A 19,277-nucleotide genomic window follows, 5' to 3' on the forward strand; every position below is an offset into this window, starting at 1 on the left:
ATGATTTACAAATAGCTAAGCTACATCCAATCTACTCTTTTGCTAAATTAGAATTGCTATCTAGATATTAAGATATCTAGAGCTATTGGGGTATTAAGAAAAAGCATTTATACCGATGATACATTAAGAGCCGGGGGGTGTAAACTTTTGAACAGGATGGTCGGTGTAAATTGTTATTATTTTGTCTTCTGTGAAACATGTAAATATCTTGTGTAGCGTCTGAAGGGCAGAACTAAATGAAAAATAACATCTTTCAACAAAATGATAACAATTTACACCAATCATCCTGTTCAAAAGTTTACACGCCCCGCCTCTTAATGTAACGTGTTGCCTTCTTGAGCATCGGTGAACGTGTGCACCTTTTGTAACAGTCGTGTATGAGTCCCTCAGTCGTCCTCAGTGTGATTAGATGGATCTCAACATCATATAGTCGCCGTTGGAAAGGAGTTAAATATGCAGAAGATGCTGGAAAAGTAAAGAATGTGCAGGACCTGGAGGATTTTTCTGAAGAACAGTGGACGGTTTAACTGCTCAGGACAAACAAGGGACTCATGAAGAACTCTCACAAAACATAAACACAGTCTCTGATCATCCAGGTAACGACACACGGGATTAATAATCAAGCGCGTGTAAACGTTTGAACTGGTTCATTTGTGTAAATTCAGTTATGACTGTGTCTTGTGGACGATATGTAAACATCTGTTATGTGAAATAGTGCATTCAGGGCAGGAATAAATAAAAAACACAGTGCTATTTAACTGATCCGTATTTTTTCAAATTATTAACATATTGCAGATTCTGCAAGGCGTACGAAAACATACGACCTCAACTGTACATCTGAAATGATCTTACGTAAATTAATAAATGAATACAGGACTGCATGGTGCAGGCTGAATAAAATGTTTTAGCAGTATTGCAAATTCATGCTAGTAATAATGTTAATCTGAACTGGACTGCTGAGATCCAGACGCTAAAGGGAGAAAGACAGAAAGACGCAGAGATTAACAACGGTGATGAATGTAACAAGTGAGAGGTGATAAGAAAGGAAACAAGACCACACATCTGAAGGAAGATAAAAATCCAAAACCCCGTCCGAGATCGTATTTGGCAAAAGCACACCTCTGAGGAAGAAAGGAGGAAGATGATAAAAAAGTAGCGCACTATTATCATCCCGCAGGCTTTACCGATTAGAAATGCATGCTTCTGACCCAGCAAACGCTCCTCATGACGTTTGAGAGCCTCATCACAGGCAGATCAATGACAGTCAGCGAGTTGAAGTGAAAAGCATAATTGGCCTGAATTTTGGCGCTTTTGGAGGACAAACCGTGCTCGCTACATTGACTTTAATGGCAGCTCAATAACCATGACACCAGCATGACTCACTCCAGCAATAAATGATCCCAAAGCGGCAGACAGAATGCACTTCATCTTTTGGCGCTTTAAAAATCGACTTTATTTAAAGAATTTGAAAGGAACTACAGGCAGGTGGTTTTTCAGAATTCCTGCTCAGTAGTGTAGCACTGACTAAATCGTCAAGTGACTGAGGAAGAAAGTGTGCGACCTCGAAAAGTCCTCGAAGGAAGGGGAGCATATTTATATTAAACACAGCGGAGAAGATCAAACTTTACAAAGCAGAGATGGTGTAGCACGGAAGCACGACAGTGATGCACGAGCACAAACTCATGTTTACATCCAAAACAACATGTCTAAAGGCAGTGAGGAACAGAAAGCACAAGGTGCAGTGAAAGTGAGTTTTTATCATTCATTTCGGACTCTAGTTTAATTCAGTGCTTTTTGTGCATCCATAAAAAGTAATGCATAAATACCTATATATAAAATAAACTAATAATTATGCAGTATTTTTTATGGATGCACAAAAAGCTTGGAATTAAACTACAGTCCTAAATGAATAATATATATTCTGGTGTGTGTGTGTGTGTGTGTGTGTGTGTGTATCGGGTTCGTTTCAGCCGTATATAATTGGACAAACAGTTGTAGTCTGAAATTTATATCTGTAACACTCAGTTTGTGGATTTTATTTTAAATAAACGAAAAAATGGTACTGAAAGTTTGCCCCGCCCCCATCCGATTAATTGATTAATCTGGGAAAACATATAATCGGCCAACTAATCATTAGTTGCATCCCCACAAGATTTCATAGTGTAATTGGTTGATGTTAATACTATGTGAATGAATCCCGCTCACTTTACATAATTCAGTCTAATGAAGTCGAAAGTTTAAATGAAGTTTAGCATAAGCACTGAAATCGTGTTTTGATGAGAAACGTAATATTTTTTTTTTCTGAAATCGAACCGACATCATGTTCCATTTTTCCTCAGCGTATAGTAATCCTCCTGTATGTCATCAGTGAACGGTAGGCTAACCACGGATTCTCAACAAAGTTGGTCAGCGTATATGATATATATATCGTCATGTCATATATATATATATATATATATATGACATGACGTAATTGTGAAGTGGGCGGAGCTTAAAAACGTTTTCCGAGAATGCAGTGGTGACGAGAGGACAAGATCAGTGAAATAAACATTTTCTCTGTTTACGCTTGATCGTTTTATTATCAAAGCTGAACAGACAAGATGTCATAGGTGCAGTCCAAAAACGTCTGACATGACCAAAATTGTCTTTTTTTTTCTTTTTCTTTCCACCTGTAGTGTTGTACCATGAATAAACATGTTATTTAACCGCAGAATGTCAGTTTCAATTCAAGGTTAATAATATTTACACATCATTACTGTTCCTAAAGGAAATTAGCATTAATTTAACCAGATGCAAAAAGTGTGTGTGTGTGTGTGTGTGTGTGTGTGGTGTAATAGCTGTTAATTCTCATACTAAAGCTCACACTAATGAAGGCTGTCAAAAGGCTGTTTGCTGATTAAGCAGTGAATAACACTGCTATTAATTTTGTCACGCAATGTATCTTATACACCATGCTATCTAACGAGTGTGTGTGTGAGAGAGTGTGTGTGTTGTTGGTTCGACTCCTAGCTCCTAGAGTGGTATTACCACTTTTGCGAGTGTCTTAACTCTTCAGGGTTATTACAGTATGCGAGCGCCCATACGAGTTGTTTTTAGGAGCTCAGGGCTCGTCAGGAGATCAGGAATGGAACAGTGGGAGGATGAGTCACCGCTTTGCCGCTATATTCTGTACTCGCATTTTCTTTTGCACGCTCAGAATAACCCTGAACGAAAAGAAAAAAAAAAAAAAAACACGTCACACACCACTCTATCTCTGTACCTGTTACTCAACCACGTATAGTGAGAAACGATGTCAGCCTTGACGCAGCCCTTCGAATACAGGCACACTCAGCAGTTATTTCGGGTGCTGTGGTGGATTAAACTCCCTCTCAAAAACAGCAGGAACATATTATATTTTTTCAGCGCAAACGATGAAAGCAAAGACGTATCGTATTTCTTTCCGTCCGCTCATACAAGACTCAACACTGCAGCAGTGATTAGAAAAAAACAAAGCTTGAATCAAAAGTGAATTAAAAGGTTTTGAAGGTCCGATGCAAAAGGGTAACGTCACTAATGTCTGCCATCGTGTCCTACAAGTAGATTTTTTATTTGTATTTATTTAAATGCAGCTCTCAGGCAAAGTCTCTTCTCTGGTGGACTTGATTGATGGACACTACAGCCGATGATATCAGCTCACACCGTTGGTCGAGTTCTGGAAATGGAAGCGCAATTTGTGGGCAGTTATGAAATCTAAGCATGCATACGTAAATATATTTGTGTTGTATTTGCGTTATTTCTAAGGCCATGTAGTTGTGTAATTGTAATTGGTGCACAATTATTTATTTATTTTATTTTATTCTTTTACAAATCTGCAGAATCATTTAAATCCTCGAAATTTATCTTGAAATTGTTTAAAACGGGTTCACCATTTTACAGAAGCCCTAAGAGGCCATGCATTATTATTATTATTATTATTATTATTATTATTAGGCATGTAAAATTCATCTTAGGGAACAAAACATACAGCTACACTAACGGCACAAAAACTACAATAGAACAACAGGAAAATTCTGTTGTTGATGTCGTCGTCGTCGTTGTTTTTTCAATTGTACGTTAATAGTACGTTAATGTTTCCAACCCGATCACATCATGCCTCAGCATATACAGTATAAGTCTGAAAAAAGGCTGAAAATCCAGATCTTAGTTTGTTACAAGACGTGTAAATCTTTGTAAGGAATATAAGGTTTTCGTGACAATTTAAAACAAAGAGGATATTCAGATACACTGTTAGAAAAGAAAAAAACGCCTCACCTCTCCTTCAGATGGTTAATGGTGCTAGCTTACTAAAACAACCTTTTCTGAAAGGTTGTAGGGCTCTACTTCTAACCTTTAATGGATCCCTTGAGGGGCAAATAATAGCATCATTTAGACCACTAGAGTCAAAGTTGTTGTTGGTTTTCCTCGCGAGCTTCGATTTCCATTTCTTATGAGCACTCTTCTCACACACACAGCAAACTATTTTTTTTTTGTCTCGGTAAAGAAGAATTTTGCATTAGTTTTGCATGCATCGGTAGTTGGACGGAGATGTTTGGACTCTGTAGTGTGATGTGGAATGCTTGTCGACACCTGCTATGACTCTTTGGATCGATAAATCGAACGCTGTGTAATTTTACACCTTGACGGCCTGGATTCGCTTGCAGGCTTTACAAGTAAAAAGGATTTCAGATGAAGCATATTCATACAGACCGATACTAACACGTGCTAATCTGACGAGATTTCTGAGAGGATTTTTTTTTGGAAGTCATATTCATGGTGTTAACAGTCTCAAGGCGAATACTAGTCAGCTAGCTAAAATATGCTAAAAAAATCTCAGTGCTAACACTAACGTGCTAAAATGGCCGGATTTCTGAGACGATTTTAGGTTATATTGAAAGATGCTAACAATCTCAATGCTAACACTAACATGTGCTAAAATGGCCGGATTTCTGAGAGGATTTTAGGTTATATTTAAAGATGCTAACAATCTCAATGCTAACACTAACATGTGCTAAAATGGCCGGATTTCTGAGAGGATTTTAGGTTATATTTAAAGATGCTAACAATCTCAATGCTAACACTAACATGTGCTAAAATGGCCGGATTTCTGAGAGGATTTTAGGTTATATTGAAAGATGGTAACAATCTCAATGCTAACACTAACATGTGCTAAAATGGCCGGACTTCTGAGAGGATTTTAGGTTATATTTAAAGATGCTAACAATCTCAGTGCTAACACTAACATGTGCTAAAATGGCCGGATTTCTGAGAGGATTTTAGGTTATATTTAAAGATGCTAACAATCTCAGTGCTAACACTAACATGTGCTAAAATGGCCGGATTTCTGAGAGGATTTTAGGTTATATTTAAAGATGCTAACAATCTCAGTGCTAACACTAACGTGCTAAAATGGCCGGACTTCTGAGAGGATTTTAGGTTATATTTAAAGATGCTAACAATCTCAGTGCTAACACTAACGTGCTAAAATGGCCGGACTTCTGAGAGGATTTTAGGTTATATTTAAAGCTGCTAACACACTCAATGTTAACACTAACATGTGCTAAAATGGCTGGATTTCTGAGAGGATTTTAGGTTATATTTAAAGATGCTAACAATCTCAATGCTAACACTAACATGTGCTAAAATGGCCGGACTTCTGAGAGGATTTTAGGTTATATTTAAAGATGCTAACAATCTCAGTGCTAACACTAACATGTGCTAAAATGGCCGGACTTCTGAGAGGATTTTAGGTTATATTTAAAGATGCTAACAATCTCAGTGCTAACACTAACATGTGCTAAAATGGCCGGATTTCTGAGAGGATTTTAGGTTATATTTAAAGATGCTAACAATCTCAGTGCTAACACTAACGTGCTAAAATGGCCGGACTTCTGAGAGGATTTTAGGTTATATTTAAAGATGCTAACAATCTCAGTGCTAACACTAACGTGCTAAAATGGCCGGACTTCTGAGAGGATTTTAGGTTATATTTAAAGCTGCTAACACACTCAATGTTAACACTAACATGTGCTAAAATGGCTGGATTTCTGAGAGGATTTTAGGTTATATTTAAAGATGCTAACAATCTCAATGCTAACACTAACATGTGCTAAAATGGCCGGACTTCTGAGAGGATTTTAGGTTATATTTAAAGATGCTAACAATCTCAGTGCTAACACTAACATGTGCTAAAATGGCCGGACTTCTGAGAGGATTTTAGGTTATATTTAAAGATGCTAACAATCTCAGTGCTAACACTAACATGTGCTAAAATGGCTGGACTTCTGAGAGGATTTTAGGTTATATTTAAAGATGCTAACAATCTCAATGCTAACACTAACATGTGCTAAAATGGCCGGATTTCTGAGAGGATTTTAGGTTATATTTAAAGATGCTAACAATCTCAGTGCTAACACTAACATGTGCTAAAATGGCCGGATTTCTGAGAGGATTTTAGGTTATATTTAAAGATGCTAACAATCTCAATGCTAACACTAACATGTGCTAAAATGGACGGACTTCTGAGAGGATTTTAGGTTATATTTAAAGATGCTAACAATCTCAATGCTAACACTAACATGTGCTAAAATGGCCGGACTTCTGAGAGGATTTTAGGTTATATTTAAAGATGCTAACAATCTCAATGCTAACACTAACATGTGCTAAAATGGCCGGACTTCTGAGAGGATTTTAGGTTATATTTAAAGATGCTAACAATCTCAATGCTAACACTAACATGTGCTAAAATGGCCGGATTTCTGAGAGGATTTTAGGTTATATTTAAAGATGCTAACAATCTCAATGCTAACACTAACATGTGCTAAAATGGCCGGATTTCTGAGAGGATTTTAGGTTATATTGAAAGATGCTAACAATCTCAATGCTAACACTAACATGTGCTAAAATGGCCGGACTTCTGAGAGGATTTTAGGTTATATTTAAAGATGCTAACAATCTCAGTGCTAACACTAACATGTGCTAAAATGGCCGGATTTCTGAGAGGATTTTAGGTTATATTTAAAGATGCTAACAATCTCAGTGCTAACACTAACGTGCTAAAATGGCCGGACTTCTGAGAGGATTTTAGGTTATATTTAAAGATGCTAACAATCTCAGTGCTAACACTAACGTGCTAAAATGGCCGGACTTCTGAGAGGATTTTAGGTTATATTTAAAGCTGCTAACACACTCAATGTTAACACTAACATGTGCTAAAATGGCTGGATTTCTGAGAGGATTTTAGGTTATATTTAAAGATGCTAACAATCTCAATGCTAACACTAACATGTGCTAAAATGGCCGGACTTCTGAGAGGATTTTAGGTTATATTTAAAGATGCTAACAATCTCAGTGCTAACACTAACATGTGCTAAAATGGCTGGATTTCTGAGAGGATTTTAGGTTATATTTAAAGATGCTAACAATCTCAGTGCTAACACTAACATGTGCTAAAATGGCTGGACTTCTGAGAGGATTTTAGGTTATATTTAAAGATGCTAACAATCTCAATGCTAACACTAACATGTGCTAAAATGGCCGGATTTCTGAGAGGATTTTAGGTTATATTTAAAGATGCTAACAATCTCAGTGCTAACACTAACATGTGCTAAAATGGCCGGATTTCTGAGAGGATTTTAGGTTATATTTAAAGATGCTAACAATCTCAATGCTAACACTAACATGTGCTAAAATGGACGGACTTCTGAGAGGATTTTAGGTTATATTTAAAGATGCTAACAATCTCAATGCTAACACTAACATGTGCTAAAATGGCCGGACTTCTGAGAGGATTTTAGGTTATATTTAAAGATGCTAACAATCTCAATGCTAACACTAACATGTGCTAAAATGGCTGGATTTCTGAGAGGATTTTAGGTTATATTTAAAGATGCTAACAATCTCAGTGCTAACACTAACATGTGCTAAAATGGCCGGATTTCTGAGAGGATTTTAGGTTATATTTAAAGATGCTAACAATCTCAGTGCTAACACTAACGTGCTAAAATGGCCGGACTTCTGAGAGGATTTTAGGTTATATTTAAAGCTGATAACACACTCAATGCTAACACTAACATGTGCTAAAATGGCTGGATTTCTGAGAGGATTTTAGGTTATATTTAAAGATGCTAACAATCTCAGTGCTAACACTAACATGTGCTAAAATGGCCGGATTTCTGAGAGGATTTTAGGTTATATTTAAAGATGCTAACAATCTCAGTGCTAACACTAACGTACTAAAATGGCCGGACTTCTGAGAGGATTTTAGGTTATATTTAAAGATGCTAACAATCTCAGTGCTAACACTAACGTGCTAAAATGGCCGGACTTCTGAGAGGATTTTAGGTTATATTTAAAGCTGCTAACACACTCAATGTTAACACTAGTCACCCAACAAACATGCTAAACTGACAGGATTTCTGAGAGGCTTTTAAGGTGTTCATAAAGTTGACCGCTATCTAGCTAACATAAGCTAACTTGACACGTATTCGGAACTATTTTTGAGCTATGAATGAATTTTTATGATTTACATTTGTTTTATTTTTTTTTGAAGAACACAAAGCAAACCTGCTTAAAATGTGACTTGAAGCAGCGCAGCATAACTGCTTCACATTTTTATTACTGTTTTGTTTAACATTATATCTGCTCGCTCGGTTGAATTCAGCTTGCTCTTTGCTACTGTGTTTTTGAAGGCTTTTTCGTGGTTTAACCTAACAACTGACATTTTAGAAATGTTACACCAGCGGAGATTACTATGATAACATCAGAAAATGTGATAAAAGGTAAGACATTGTTTATCACTGTAATAATAGAAATTTGTCAGCACATAACTGCATGAGCACTGAGCATGCATGCGTGCATCAGTGCGTGCATATGTGTGTGTGTGTGTGTGTTACATTTTGGACCAACCTGGTCTCATCTTCTTCGCCTCTTTAACAGAGCTTCTAAATTTAGCAGGCACCCGTCATTAACGGGATGAGGATATTGACAGATCTTTTTGACAGGCGGGACCAGTCTTGCCGTCGCCATGGAGACAGAGGTGGGTGGCATGCAGATGTATCATGTTTCCTTATAGACCACTAAACATTAACGTCTGCTGGTCTCTTAAGGCACTCGTTACACAAGACCGGCTTAAAAAACACGTGCTACAGCGTGTCAGTTTGTGAATACCCAGTCCAGCTCATTCATTCCTGATATCATGCACATTTTAAAGAAATACTCCAGCATTTTCCATCCTAACCTTCCCTCTCCGCTGCATGTGTAGTGTATGTGCGATTCCCACAAACAGTCATTCTGTCTGTACGGAGAAAAAAAGAGATCCCTCAGGAATGTGTAAAGTAAGCAGATTCATTTATTTACTTTTTCGTACTGTATTGCGCCAGGCTCGGAAAGGAAATGTGATAAGAACAGCTTTTTTGCTAAGACTTTCACTGAAGGTTTGAGATTAGACCAAACAAAAAAGTCCATGGGGTGGAGTTGGACCTGATCCAGCTCCTCCTACCATGAGGTGGAGACAACTCCGTGTTTCAGGCTGGTTAAGTGTGTTTTATGTGTGATTTTGTGATGTGCAGCATCATTTGGGTTAGGGTTAGACTTACAGGAGGAGCTGGATCAGATCAGGCCACACCCCCTGAACTTTTTTTTTTTTCTGCAGCAGGGATATCTCGATTAGACAGCTGTAGCTGGACCACTGAATACCTGTATGAGGAAGTCAGACTAGTCCATGACATCAGATACTATTATACAGTATGTCCCAAAATGAACAAACATTAAGTTATCTCAATGTTTGAAATATTAAAATCCCCATGAAATCAAAATTGAAGTTTTGTGGCTTTTACTACGAATATGTTCACCTTAAGGTTATGTATAAGCTAGTGTTCTCCAAAACAATGACAAAATTCGCGTTTAAAAGATATATGCATGCACAATTTACAGTCTCTCTCTCTCTCACTACCACCACCGATACGGATCAACAATTTTGATGACATCATTCTGCACTTTAGCGTCTTATCAGATTTTCCATCCAATCAAATGCTCTCTAGAATCTGAAGTGTCCCGCCCCCGACATTATAAAAATCCATGGTACTAAAGCGGCGTTAACGCCATGTCGGAATTACCATAATTACGAGATTCCTACTTGTAAAAAGTGCTCACGTCCTCATAGATCTCGTAACTACTACTTGTAAACTAGGAATTTTCGGAGAGCTCCGACTTGTACCACCTGACCGCTGCAACGTCGTGCAGAAACACTCAAACTGGCGGCGGCTTCAGCCTGTGTAATAATTCATATAATTTACTATTATTAAATAGAAAGATTTAGATTAAGAATTTATAAGAGAATAAGATTCATTTAAGTCCGAGGACGTGTACAAGGTTGTCATCTAGTAATTACTGTAATTCCGACATGGCGTGAACGCAGCCTATCTGTCGAGTACGGCTTAGCCTGGGGAGCGTGAGGTAAGCTAAACACTACTGGCTATTTAAACAGGGGGAGGAGCCACTTGATATGTCCAGTCCTGACTTCCTGTTTCAGAGGAAATTACGTCAACACATCGAATAACGCTTCGCATTTCAAGGCACTTGAACATTTAAATATCCCCAACTGAACATATCGTTAAGTTCCCCATATTCACTCACTTATTCTGGGTTTTTTTCTCCCAACTGACACGCTGTCCTCCTCCTCCAAGGTGCTTCCTGATTTGTTCAGGAGACAAAAACCACGCGATGTCACTCTGAACTTTTATGAAGTGTGTTACAATTTTTAAATAAACAATCTTATATGCAAAAGTGGTGCAGTTTTGTAAATTCCAGCTTTACACAAAGCCCAACTGGATACACGACAAAATGAAATGTGGAGCAGCTTAAGGGCAGACAGAAACCAGGCCAAGGCTCCGATGCCCCAGACAGGTTAATCACACATAGGCCAGATATCCCTCGGGCTCCTGTAACCTTCGGGCAGCGCTTGAGAGACTCTGAAAAGGTCAACCAGCCTCGAACAGACACGGAGCAAAAACACAGATCACTGAGACGAACCAATTTAGAGCCCAGAAAGAGTGATACCGAGAGAGAGATAGAAAGATAGCTGCATTTTTCTACTGACATGCCAAAACCAGACCCTATCTCACCAAACAGGCTACACAGCTGCTAGTCCAGGCTCTTGTCATATCAAATCTGGACTACTGCAATGCTCTACTCTCGGGCCTCCCAGCCAGCTTGATTCAGAATGCAGCAGCATGACTTGTCTTCAACCAGTCCAAGAGAACCCATGTCACACCCCTCTTCATCTCCCTCCACTGGCTTCCTGTAGCCGCCCGCATCAAATTCAAGGCCTTGATGCTCACGTACAAGAACTTGTCTGGAACAGCGCCCCCTACCTCAACTCTCTCCTGAAGGCTTACGTTCCCTCATGCAATCTGCGATCAATCAACGACCGACGCTTAGTAGTTCCTACTCAGCGTGGCTCAAGGTCCCTTTCCAGAACCTTCACACTAACTGTTCCTCAGTGGTGGAGTGAACTTCCAACCTCAATCCAGACCACAGAATCTGTCACTATCTTCAAAAAACAGCTAAAGACCCGCCTCTTCCAACCAACCCCTATAACACCAACCCCCACATTATCCTTTAAAAAAAAAAAAACAAACACCTCTTACACCTCGACTCTGTGCACTAGAACTCAATTAAAGATCTTGTATGGTAGCACTACTTGTATTGTTCTCCGCTTGATATATCGCTTTGCTTGTATTTCCTCATCTGTAAGTTGCTTCGGATAAACGCGTCTGCCAAACAGATGAACGTAAATGTAACGTAAAATATTGACGCGACGATAAAACGACAGAAAATACAGTTCAATTATTCCACATTCTCACTAATACCCCGCGGAAAGACTCGGAAATATGTTTATTAAGTCGTAACTCATTGGAAGGTTGTGAGTTCAAAGCCAGAACTGCTAGAAAGTCACTGTTGGACTACTTATAAATGTAAATGAATGGATGAATGAATAAATAAATAAATAAATAAAGAGACACCAAGGCAAAGCTTTAAACCAATTATCCTATACATAAAGAAAATAGAAAGAAAGGAAGAAAGAGATGTCAATGCAAAACTAAAAATAAAAATATTACTCCATGCCTAAACAAGCAAGCATGCAAACAAATGTCAAAGCTAATCTCTAAACAAATGACCCCATGCCTAATAAATAAATAAATGAATGAATGGATGGATGAATACAGAGATGTCAAGGCAAAGCTTTTAAACAAATTACTCCATACTTAATGTAATGTTCCTCATGGTCCCTTTTCTTCATCAATTAATGAGAATGATAATGATGATGAGTCTTTATTGGTCACGTATACATTACAGCACAGTGAAATTCTTTTCTTCGCATACCCCAGCTTGATAGGAATTTGGGGTCAGAGCGCAGGGTCAGCCATGATACAGCGCCCCCTGGAGCAGAGAGGGTTAAGGGCCTTGCTCAAGGGCCCAACGGTGGCAGCTTGAACCCCCGACCTTCTGATCAGTAACCCAGAGCCTTAACCATTAACCACTGTTCTATATAGAAGGATGCTGGAGTGCAAAACTGAACATTACCATACAATGTAATACAATATAATACAGTGCCCCCCGAAAAAACACACACGGTCCATTTAATTCAGCCATTAAATCCAGAAATATTACATTCCTTTTCTAATGGTTTCCGTTATATTAAAAGGACGTAGGAATAGGAGTTCTCTACACGCGCTCTTCTTAGACAGTCGTTTTGAATGATGCTACACCAGGCGCAGATACATGCTACACTTTCTTGCAGAGAACGACTGATCACAAAAACATCTCTGTGTTTATTTCACCCTCTCCCATGAGGCCAAGCATGCTGCAGAGCCACATATTTACTTTTTCACTTTCGTCCCACTGGGGAATGGGAGAATCCAATCCAAGCACAGAGGGTTAAGAGCTTTGCACATGGGCTCAGTGTAAAAACAAGGCCCATTACCTCGCTTTTAGGTTTAACATACTGTGCAGTGACCGTTACTGTACAACGTCTATAGAAACACACCATTGTGTTATAACTAGTGATACAGCGAAAGGAAAATTCCGGGCCGAAACCGGAAATTCAGGATGCACATTCACAGCTGTTGCTTAAAGCCCCTATTGAACGGGACGTCGTGCTTTCAGGTGGTGAATCAAACCAGGCGTGGAAGAGTGCTTCGGTACCGTACCCCCTCTTGAATTTTCTACAGATTGCAAATTTGATGTCCTTACCCAAACCGCTGACATGATCGGCCCTTTGCCGGGTAGTGCCGTGATAACCGTCGGCTAGATCGACAGTGAAATCCGAGTGCTGAGCACTAAGGGGCGGGGCTGGGTGGGGCGTGGTGGCATATATTTTCTGCTCATATTTTCCGACTTTTTTCTCTTTCGGCTAAAAACCGAAAAAGGCCATTTTCGAAATTTCGGTGCATCCCTAACCCATGTAGAAAACTGGGACATGGTTCCACTGCAGGTTTAAAATGGTGCATGCAGAGGGTGCAAAAGTTCGGTTAGAAATACCTGACGTATATATATATATATATATATATATATATATATATATATATATATATATATATATATATATATATATATATATATATATATATATAAATTTTCAGGTAACACTGGCCTTTTTTCCCCTCTAATCGCTTCCCAATCTAAACTGTTTGCAGTTGTGTGATAAGAATGATTATTTTTACGCTGGCTTTCACACATGTGCACATTTTATTATTCAAATGAAAAACAGAATGTAATATTTTTTGCGATTGATTGCTATCTATTGTAATAACACCCCCAAATTCAGCTTCTATATTTTGTTGCATGGCCGGTCAGAGACACTTTCTCAGTACTTTTAGTTCCATAAAATAATGAAAGTTGTAAAGTAATACGCACGGATAAGGAATTTACCAACCCCAGGAAGCTGAAATCCTACTTTAAAAGGTACAATAAACGCCAATATAATCATATAATAGGGAAAATTTGTTGTTTTCAATTTTTTGAAATCCAGAATTCAGCACCTAGACATGTACTCTGTTAGTTTTATTCCAATAGATGGCGAAAATGTTTATCAATGGGGTCATTTTTTCAAAATCTGCATGTTTTATTGTACTATATTTTGGGAAATGCAGCTCAATTTCACCTTCTTGCAAATCACACTTTTTATCAAGTCTCTCTCTCTCTCTCTCAGCGCCTGCAGGGTCACGGTTGACACTGTTGGCTAGGAGCGTGTTACTGTTGGCCCTGTGACAGTTACACCGTGTGTGGTTCACCGACTCTGTGTAATTAGCCTACACTTAACAAACATATAGCAGAGTACTGAAACTGCCATTACGGAGCATAAAAAACTAGAAGGTACGCAGATCAGAACAACAACTTCTTCCAGACGAGATGTTCACTGCACAGGTTTCTCCGTGTAAGACTAAACCAAGGAGAAGCCAAGGTTAGCAGTGATTCACTGCCAAGCTGGACAACACACACTCTCAGCGTGACTCACTCGGGCTGGGCAGGAGGTCTGGGCCTGTCCCAGAACCTGACTCATGAGCCATACGCACTATACACACTCGAGATGACAGAACTAATTACACTCTTCAAACGGTAATCAAATATTGATCATATTTTATATTCGAAGGCAGAAAATGTGCACTTTTTATGGAATATGTTTTCATATTTATGGGGTATTTTTTTTATATATATATATAAAACTCAAATCAGCAGTTTTGTAAATATATATATAAAAGATATTTTTTATATTTTATATTTAACTAATTATTAAATTATTAATTATTAAATTAAATTCATTATTATTTTATATTTAATTAATTAATATTGATTCCAAAATTAGATATGGTCAAAGTGTGAATCTACAGATATCATACCGTATATGGCAACATTACATAAATTACAAAAAAGTGACACTCTTCCATCATTTCCCAAAATAGGCACCATGAAAACCACCTCTGGAAATAAGCTCACCTCCAAGCCACTGTTGAAGAGGGCCAAGGATAGAAGGACAAGAAATGGAAGGTGTTTTATGAGAGGTAGAAGAGGCTGTCATGAGGAGACGAAGAGGATGAAAGGAGAGGATAATGAGACAGAGGAAGACGAAGAGTGTGTTGTCACACTGACCTGTAAATCTGTGAAAGGATAGGTGCGGATGGGCGCTAACAAAGCAAGGAGATGACAAAAAAACAACACGTGGTGTTCAGGAGCAAAAGAAATGATGATGAAGATGATGATGGGTAACAAAGTGGGTGAAAAATCTACACACGTACTACAAACCCAGATGTGAGCTATAATCATTTCTATTCAGCATAACGCATGCTAAATCATCACAATAATTGGATAAACATAATCATATATTTTATGCTAGACAGAGAAACCCCATAGAGAAAAAAAAACCTTAGCTAGTTAGCAAACAGAAAAAGTCATGGACAAATCTTCAGTGTTACAATGACTGATCAACACAATGTGAGATCTTCCTCAGTCCATAAAACTCAAAAATGCCGGATGATCTGGAGCGTACAATCTTACCTTGTTGGTTGAGTTGCTGCGTGCTCTTGCTCCACTGTGAAAGCCCCACGATGGCCACCATCTTGGCCCCGAGGCTGGAGCGGCGTTTTTTAATTCCTCCAGTGTCAGGCCCGGTGCTGCTCGGGCTCTTCTCCAGGCTGTACATGGTGCCACTGATGCTTGAGCTGCGTATCACGTTGCGGCCCGATGTCACACTCATCCCCCCGGGGCTAGGCACGTCCACTGAACCGCTGAGCATCGTGGGCCGACACGTGGTCTGTATTCAGGGGGACTTGGGCTGCTGAGTGAGGAGAGAGCGAAAAGAGAGGTTAGACAGTGACTCTATAATCACACTCCTGCCGAGTTCAACCTAAGAAGGTTGTGAGTTCAAATCCCAGCACTGTCCTGCTGTTCCCCTGCGTTCATACTAGCAAGTGACAAAGTGACAGGGGACCATTCATTTGCTCATGAATGCACTGATAACGGCAAAAGACAAAACGACTGCGCAACATCTGAACTGAGCTTTTCTCAATTTTATACAAATGAGCAAGAGCGCAGTAAAGCAACAAATCCAAACAAATGACTTGAACAACTCCTCGGACCAATCAATGGGAATCAATTAATTCCCATTTACTGTTTAACACTTAAAAATGGAAGAAAAACTTATAATCATCTCATCCTATGATATATGATCTGTCATTAAATGTGTATAGATACTTTACCAATTAAAATAAAGCTTGGAAAAAAGTATCAGACATCATCAGTGTGTCTGGTGAAATGTACACAGCTAGTATAGTTAGCTTGCTTTGCTAATCTGCTAACAAAGCTAGCACTAAGACTAGCACATAACGTGAATCAAACTAACAATTCTTTATACTGATTATTGTGTTATTTAATTTGGGTTTAACTAAATAGAATAGAAGATATATCTATCTATCGATCTATATCTATATATATATCAACAAAAAACTTCCAATTTTTCCAAACGGGGCATCACTGTTGAAAAATATCAATCAGGAGAGGTTTGCAAAAAACTTCCAAGGCATTAGATATACAGTACCATGGAACACTGTAAAGACAATAATCAACAAGTGGAGAAAAAATGGCATGACAGTGACACTACTAAGAACAGGACGTCCCTCTAAACTTGATGAGAAGATCAGGTGAAAACTGGTCAGGGAGGCTGCCAAGAGGCCTGCTGTAACATTAAAAGAATTGCAGAAATTTCTAGCAAGTACTGGTTACTCCCTACATGTGACAACAACCTTGTAAATTTTTCATATCTCTGGGCTATGAGGTGGGGTGGCAAGACAGAAGCCTTTTTAACGAAAAAGAAAAAGGCTATCCAATCTCCCAAAACCATGTGAAATAATGTTGTGGTCTGATGAGACCAAAGTTGAACTGGTCATAATACAAAAAGGTATGTTTGGCAGAAAAAAAAAAAAAAAAAACACGCAGCACATCGCAAAAAGAACACCCTCCCCACTGTGAAGCACGGTGGTGGTAGCGTCATACTTTGCGGCTGTTTTTTTCTTCAGCTGGAACCGGGGCTTTAATCAGGGTGGAGGGAATAATGAATAGCTCCAAATCCCGGTCAATTTTGGCACAAAACTTTCTGCTAAAACACTTAACATGAAAAGGAATTTCAGCTTTCAGCATGACAATGACCTGAGCCAGAGTCCAGACATAAATCCTATCAAATATCCGTGAGGTGACCTGAAGAGGGCTGTACAGGAGATGCCCAGCCAATCTGACAGAGTTAGAATGCTTTTGCAAGGACGAAAGTCAAGACGCGCCAAACTGATTGACTCTTACCCAAAAAGACTGAATGCTGTGATAAAATCTAAAGCTGCTTCAAATAAGTATTAGTTTAGGGGTGTGCACACTTATGCAACCAGCTTATTGTACATTTTTTATATTCCATTCCCGCCCCCCTGAAATGATTAGTATTGTTTACCACTTTAATTTATTCACATAGAATGTAGAAAAGGTTCTGACATGATTGATCTCGGTTTCGTTTTTTTTTTTTACATCGCAAAAACCTGCCATTTTAACAGGGGCGTGTAGACTTTTTATATCCACTGTATATATATCTTGTACTTGTCATAATATACCTACAAGAGACAAACTACAAGCAATAATAGTATGAAGGCAATGTGACTGTCACAAAGCTCTTAACCCTCAACTGGTCCAGGGGCTCTGTATCATGGCGGACCCTGTGCTCTACACCCAACTTCTTCCCCAGAAGGAATATCAGAAAAAAATATATTTCTGTGTACTTGTTTGGGCAAAAAAAAAAAAATCTTTAATGTTATTAGTATGTTGTTACTACTAAATATGCCAGGAAATATACGTGACTATGCATGACAATTTTCCACCAAATTAATCTTTAAAAGTTTGTAAAAAAAAAAAAAATTATAAAAAATGAAAAAAGATCACAATCACAGAATGTCAGATATATCATTACAATTCCAAGATCTCCATGTGTATATATACACACACACACACACACACACAATATATATCACTACAAAATGCCATCCTCTACAGTCAGGGCCTTTATTTAATGTAATACAAATACTGAGTTCAGTGGAAGTTAATGAACTGCTCAACAACCTTTCACTAGAATATAATGTGAGGTGGATGGAGACTTCACTGGAAGAGAGTGGGATAATATGATGCGATATGAAAGAATTCCCTGCAACTTACTTTGATTTAAAAGACGTTTTTACCAGATAGACGGTTTTAGATGAAGCTAATATGCTTCAGAACGTGAGATTTCAATGCCAGTTAACGGACCGTGGAAGTAGATTTCCGCATGATTTCACCACGAGTTTATTTAATCTAGACGGAGACTGTACTGAAAGGCAAGAGGACGTAAATGAGAAGATGTGATTGGACGTTAATATATGGTGGTATTGAAGAAGAACAACAAGAAGAAGGCCAATTTCACCCTGTCTCTTTTGATGTGTTTTGCTTTCCTTCTTTTAAAGCGGCAGTTTGTTATACAGTGGCGAGAAAAAGTATGTGAACCTTTTGGAATTTCATGGTTTTCTGAATAAATTTGTCATAAAATGTGATCTGATCTTCATCTAAGTCAAGGGTATTGACAAATATAATGTGTCTAAAATAATAATGACAAAAATAAAAAAAATTCGGATCCCTCATGTCTTTATTGAGAACAACCAAAAAAACCTCATAGTGCTTGTGGAAAAATGATGTGAACCCTTGAGTTCATGACCTCAAAAAAGCTCACTGGAGTCCCGTTAAGAAAATGAGTTTGGAGGTGTGGACTACAGCTACTTTGACTGATTAACACCCCTCAAACTTTTGGAGTTTGCTCTGCACAAGATGCACACGCTTATGTGAGCCATGCCTCGCCAAAAAGAGCTTTCAGAGGATCTACGATCAAGAATTGTTGATTTACATAAAGCTGGCAAGGGTCACAAAGTGATTTCAAAGACTTTAGAAATTCACCAGTCTACAGGTAGGCAAACATTCTACTAATGGAGACACTTTGGGACTGTTGCTACTCTACCAAGAAGTGGGCGCCCAGTCAAAATGACACCAAGAGCACATCGAAGACTCATCAGTGAGGTAAAGAAACAACCCCGAATGACAGCTGAAGATTTGAAGGCATCATTGGAACTGGCCAACATCTCTGTTCATGAGTCTACAACACGTAAAACATTGAACAAGCAGGGTATCTACGGCAGGACACCACGAAG

General features: G+C 38.6%; 1 protein-coding gene across 1 annotated transcript in view; it reads right to left on the minus strand.

The window, feature by feature from the left end:
- Window positions 1-19,277, minus strand: part of rims3 (regulating synaptic membrane exocytosis 3) — a 67,744-nt gene that overhangs the window by 34,318 nt on the left and 14,149 nt on the right. The window contains exon 2 of the mRNA XM_017481058.3: window positions 15,571-15,850. Coding sequence (XP_017336547.1) covers window positions 15,571-15,808 — 238 coding nt within the window. The 5' untranslated portion in view covers window positions 15,809-15,850. The remainder of the gene's footprint in view (window positions 1-15,570; window positions 15,851-19,277) is intronic.

This window comes from Ictalurus punctatus, chromosome 12 (genome assembly GCF_001660625.3).
Source record: "Ictalurus punctatus breed USDA103 chromosome 12, Coco_2.0, whole genome shotgun sequence".
Classification (NCBI taxonomy): domain Eukaryota; kingdom Metazoa; phylum Chordata; class Actinopteri; order Siluriformes; family Ictaluridae; genus Ictalurus; species Ictalurus punctatus.